Source organism: Anarrhichthys ocellatus, unplaced genomic scaffold (assembly GCF_004355925.1).
Source record: "Anarrhichthys ocellatus isolate YVR2014 unplaced genomic scaffold, GSC_Weel_1.0 scaffold43, whole genome shotgun sequence".
NCBI classification, from domain to species: Eukaryota; Metazoa; Chordata; class Actinopteri; order Perciformes; family Anarhichadidae; genus Anarrhichthys; species Anarrhichthys ocellatus.
Genome location: NW_022280073.1, coordinates 12052 through 17965, shown reverse-complemented (window position 1 = coordinate 17965; position 5914 = coordinate 12052). Strand labels below are relative to the sequence as shown.

Here is a 5914-nt window from a genome sequence, read left to right as displayed (position 1 = left end):
AGTGGCACAGAAGGTCACAAGGAATGTTGCGTTTCACACTTTCAAATAGAGACAGAACTTCACAAACACTGAGCCCCCATATGGAAGCACACAAATGACCAACCTGTTGTAATGGCAATGGATGGGAAGGTTAAGAGGTAGAACTCTGATGATGTAGCCTTGCGGCGGTGGAACATAACGCAGCATATAGCTATACACCAGCTGACCACCAACAACCTGAGATATATCAATACAGAATTGTGCAAAAACATACTGAAGAGTTCACAGACATGCAGCCAATAATGCAAAACTCAGCCAATAGAGTGCTACTAGAATGAGTCCTAACACCTGGACGTTTTGTTCCACAATATAAAATATGCCACCCACTCCTAAATTTTTGAAGCTTTTACGAGTCCTAAAAAAGCAGTTGCTTACAAGAGGCTGAATGAAACCACTAAATTTCATCAAACAGTAGTCTGCCTTTAACTTAGTGGTGGTGAAATCATGTGACCGTGATGTAGTTCATAGGATACGCAACCGTAGGCACCACCTTTGGCACACAATAGCTTAACCAACAGCACACTAGCATTAAGTGTGCAAGACAGATTTTTTGGAAATGTTCAAGTTGGCATGCCAAATGACCTCTGTCACCACCATTGACAGTTCATTATTTATTGGTTTATTTGAACGGGACAGTGCACATTAATAAAAACATTTCCGCAAATGCGCCAGAGTTAGCCAAAAGGCTATTTTTCATCTGTAGTCCCAAGTCATGGGCCCATTAGTTAGTTACATATCTATTGGGGATATCAATGTTGATGAGGTGTCATAATTCAACTTAATTGTAACCTTAATGTTCTTATGACACTCTGGGTAATAAGTACATTTGTAAATGGCACTCCATATCAAGAAATTTTGCCGACTTCTGGTAACTAGCATAATGTGTGATTATCATAAACGTTTGTTTGCTACAGAGCTCATTTTGAGGAATAGTCACAAAGTAACACATAGGCTTTTTGTGATGGAACCAGTGCGATGCTAACTTCCGGGTTGGCTTACAAAAAACACGTCATCCCCGCAGCACTCTACAGCCTCTAATAATTTAAATTTAAAAGCGAACAATAATATTTTATGAACCCTTTCTTTCTAGTGACCTTCACCTTGGATACTCCGCCGCACTCTGTCAGTCTGTACTGGAAATACAGCGAGCGGGGGCCGACACTGCTGGCCTGGCACGAGCCCAGTCGAAACAGGGCCGGAGTGGTCCACGCGTGCAGCTGGAAGCGGTCCACGAGCACAGAGATTTTATCGGTGCCGCAAAAGACTTGCACAGCGCGTGCACCCGTATTTTGGACGCTCTGCGGTTCCTCCGTGGTCGGCAACAGCAGCGCAGTCAGTCCGGCGGGAAACGGACTTTTATGAGGAACCGGCTGGAACAGCTCTTGCGGCACAAGTGGCCCAGGTGCGTGCAGGAACATGGGCAGGTGGTAGAACAGAGGGCGCGGGGCTCCGTCCTGATTTGTCTTCACCGGATTTACGCCAAGTTCCGACCATGTCGCGAGCTGGACCGGACCCCCCAGTGCACCACGAAACAACACCCAAAGAAACCACGCCAAGAGCGGCATGATTTGACAAACGGGAGCGACAAAAGCTGGAGTCCAAGCTGCCACCTGTGGAGAGCCTGGTCTGGTCTGGTCTGGTCTCATACTGCCTCTCAACTTCATTATCACACCTGCCGCTAATTGGGCCCACAGCTGAGTAAGATGATTAATTAGAATGCTGTTTATCCGAACTGTCACATATTTAAAGACGTACTAATTGTTTTTTAGCTGTTGTTTTGAGAGACAACCATGACATTTTATAGGCTACTATTGTAATAATGATAAATACATGAGGATATATTAGACTGTCAGAGCTTAAAAAAACAGTCTGTGCACATTTTATTTGGAGAGTCCTCACGTCCCTATGTCCCCAAACATGTTGTTCCACAACACTAAATACAACGATCTGTGAATGAGGTTCCTTTACTGTACGTTTGCTCATTTATTTAAAGAGTAGGCTACATGCTCCACACCAAGAGAGGCATCATTTCACCTCTACTACTGCCTCCATACAATCTATAGTTACAGTCATCAGTTATTATAAAGAAAGAAAAGAAAAGCAGAACACTAACTAACAGCAGGGCAAGAATATGCAAAATTCGATCAAACTGCTGAAATTCTGAGAGCCTTTCAAAATAAGACTGAGGGCAGACTGTGGCCTCCCATCTGAAGTGACATTTAAATAATATAAAATGTGTTTTACATTTCAATGTGTATAACTACTGAAAAACATGCACTATTCAAACACAATATGTTACGCAAACACGATCAGAAGAAAAGTAAGATTAGTCAATTCAACTAAATGAATATACTTTTATCTCATTGTGACATTATGGCCCACTGACAGTAGTGATTGTGTTGTAAAGGGGCTCAAGTTTTCTCTTCAATAAGTTTTGTTGTGTATAAAATATTGTTTTTATTAGGTTTATGTTATGTTAGAATTAGGGCTGGGCAAGTTAATTAATTAATTAACGCCGACAATTATTTTATCGCAAGTTAACGCAGTTTTTTTATTATTATTAAGCAGACATTTTTAACACAAGAACCTGGAAGCGAGCAGTGAATAGCTGTGCTTGTGTGGCGTCTCTTCCTGTTTCCTTCACCTACATTCCCCTGGGTCCTAAGTCCCTCAAATACAGCTCTTATCACCCTATATGTACCAACGTACATTTATAACAAATACCACACATATTACGGTAATCAGCGTTGCATGTGTGTCTGACCAAAATACCAAAAAAAGAAAAAAATTAATTATTAATTGAAATTATTTTTTTTAGAGTTTTTAAAGTTGTTTTGTTTGGAATATGTATAATAAGCATATCATTTAGTTATCACTACTGAGAATTTAACAAACATAAAAACATGACGTAGATAGGTTTGCAGTTTTCAAGGTGTATATTTCAAATTGCATCTATTACACACATGAAGATAAAGTTGTGAACACCGGCTGAATAGCTATGATCAGAATCATTATAACTGTATTTTAACTGCTACTGTGTAAAGGGAATACTGCTGTTAAAAAGCACCTTATTTCTTTAAAGTGTTTGCAAAGCAAATGTTACTGCACTTTTCTTCATATAGCAGTATTTTTAAAATAAAAGTGCGCAATACACTACTTTTGAATTCATTGTTGAACTTTGCACAAAAAAAATCATGCGATTAATCGCGATTAAAAATGTTAATCGTTGCCCAGCACTAGTTAGAATGTATTGCAGTTTGTCTTTGTCTTCTATATAAATTATTTTTGGACGGGCATCATCCGCAGCCTGTACCTTAATTGCGAGAATAGACGCGCATTAGAATCTTAACGTCGCCTAGAAATAACCGTGCTTTCAAACGAGCGTACTGGTTTCGGTGTGACGCCAGGATCGAGGGATGAGAAAGGATGAAATTCGGTGATTGCCATTTAATAGATCAGAACTACTGGGATGATGGACCTCGGCCGATTTCCGGGTCACGTGACGGACGCTCACTAAGCGAACTGGAAGTCACTCCTCGCCTGAACCGACCGTAATTAAAACAATACACACGCACTAAAATACAGGCAGGCCTCGGTTCGGATACGGCGGCTCTCATGACCGCAGTGGTACTGCCTCCCTGCGCTCGACAGCCGTGCAGGTGCCGAGACCGAAGCGGCACACCGGGCCTAACGGTGTACACGGGAGCCGCTGGGATATTTTTTAACGTGAATCGTTGTTCAGGGGTTTGTTTAAAAAAAAAAAAAAGTGTGAGTGGGTCCGTGTGCCGTTCGCTTAGGTTGTCGCCGGTGTGCTCGTGATGTAGGCCGGTAATCCTGCTGGAGGTGGGTGATCGATTATTGTTTGGTACTCGCTTTGTTTTAAGGACTAGTATGAGCAGAATAGAGACGCACAGCCACCTGCATCGCTAGGCGTCTTTAATGATGGTCAGGATGGTCAGGATCGTAGCAGTTACACAGAAATGTAGGCTGCCATCCACACTCCATTACACCCTGTGCTGACAGAGATGTGTCGATTTAAGGTGGCTGCAGGCACCTGTAATCCTGCTGCAGGTGAATGGACGCTCATTGTTGTACATTAGCTTCATTTGACTATAAGTCAAATCCTCGCTGTGATACACTGTCATCATCATTGTTACACGTCCTGACTGATGCAGATGCTACACACGTCAATTGTCCATTGACATTAACAAGCACCGTGTTTTAAAGCGGCGCCCTCTCACGAGGCGCTCCCCATCTCCCTTTTTAAAGCTATATATGATCCAGTGCAGCCGATGAGAGGTTTAGTCTAAGCAGTATGTTATTGTCATAGTGCACGTGCGACAACTAAGATGCAGTCAGTGTTCTGCTGTCCCACATCACCAGCCCTCCATCGGGGTGCCCTTGAGCAAGACAGGCTAAAGGGCAGTTCCCATTGTGAATGTGTAGTAGTTTGTTGATGGATGGGAGCAGGGAGTCCAGGCCTCATTATAAGAAGAAACACAGTTAATACACTGTTTTTAGTGGAAGCTATCAGAACACTGGAGCCTGGAATTACTCTTTTAACAAAAGTTTACATTTCCTATTTTTGGTTAGGGTTCGATATTAGTATACAGATACAAAACAATGCTTTAGATTGCCCAGTATGTACATGGGTGTCTATAAAAGTATTTTTAAAATAGGAAAAAAGCTAAATTTCTCAAATGTGTCGTTTTGTTTTGCTGTTGTCACAATAATAGCAATGCAACAACTTTGACTAAATCAAATTCAACACAATACTGAAAAAACAAATCTATTTTCTGACTCATGAAACATGCTGGCAGCTAGTTCACGTTAGCCAAAGTCAGGTAATAGCTCAATCATTTTTGTTTCCACAATCCAAAGGGTTTATATTAAATCTCTGCAGATTTTATTTTGAACATTTACTGCCAGTGTTTTCAATTCGAATATGACTGCGTTTACAAATCTCTTTGCATTTGTACCGATTGTTGTGCTTGTTTTTTTTTTTATTGTTGGTGTCTTTATTTTTGACCATCCATCAAGTCAAAATAACATTTTAAGAGAAAAAGGCTTCACTATATTTTGTAATGTATATTTCTTGACTCTTCTTTTCCAGAACTGAGCGGTTGGAATCCACATTTTCACACCTGTGGTGAAAAGCAAAGCGAGAGTGTCAAAATCAACAGAAGCAGGCTTCTGTAATTCATGTGCCCGTTAGCGTCCGCTTGGCAAGATGAGTACAGACAGACCCAAACGGAATATCATCAAAAAGAAATATGTGAGTGCAATGTCTTTCCTCCTCCAGTCAACATTTAGACGGGGCATCCTTGTCAGCAGTTGGGTCCGAATCACCTTTACACATGTGGAGACTTGCGTGTCTCTCACTCCTCTGTAGAGAGAGACAGCGTGATGGCTCAAACCACCGAGGCCCGATGTAGAACTGATGCACATGCACCAAAACCTGGCATATGATAATTCTCACACATAAAGTGGTATTCTTCAAATAAGACCAGACCAGTGTATCCATTTTTCTAGAGCGATTATAGACTTTTAAGTGTCAATAGAAGGTGCATTTATAAACCAAATTCATCATTTTGTGTGATACATTTTTTTTATTTAAAAAAAGAAACATTATACATCATACATACACACACACACACAAACTAGGCTAGTGCTATCGTGGGTAATTAACTGTATTTAATTGTGCAGTTACGCCCACTAGCAATAGCTGACTGACAACTTTCTTTTTTAAGAGGTAAAAAGGGGATTAAATGTCGATCGTAATAGATAGTTTGAGCATTTCTAGATGATCCTGTGTGAGCAAAGCTAACTGTGTGTGTGTGTGTGTGTGTGTGTGTGTGTGTGTGTGTGTGTGTGT

The 5914-nt window shown here is 41.2% G+C and overlaps 2 protein-coding genes across 2 annotated transcripts in view; one reads left to right on the top strand and one right to left on the bottom strand.

The window, feature by feature from the left end:
- LOC116395093 (uncharacterized) overlaps positions 1-1690 on the bottom strand; it is a 5976-nt gene extending 4286 nt beyond the window's left edge. The window contains exons 1-2 of the mRNA XM_031868659.1: positions 1140-1690; positions 104-216 (exon numbers count right to left, since the gene is read on the bottom strand). Coding sequence (XP_031724519.1) covers positions 104-216; positions 1140-1685 — 659 coding nt within the window. The 5' untranslated portion in view covers positions 1686-1690. The remainder of the gene's footprint in view (positions 1-103; positions 217-1139) is intronic.
- A 1741-nt stretch (positions 1691-3431) lies between these two features.
- Positions 3432-5914, top strand: part of LOC116395095 (uncharacterized) — a 5523-nt gene continuing 3040 nt past the window's right edge. The window contains exon 1 of the mRNA XM_031868661.1: positions 3432-5314. Coding sequence (XP_031724521.1) covers positions 5270-5314 — 45 coding nt within the window. The 5' untranslated portion in view covers positions 3432-5269. The remainder of the gene's footprint in view (positions 5315-5914) is intronic.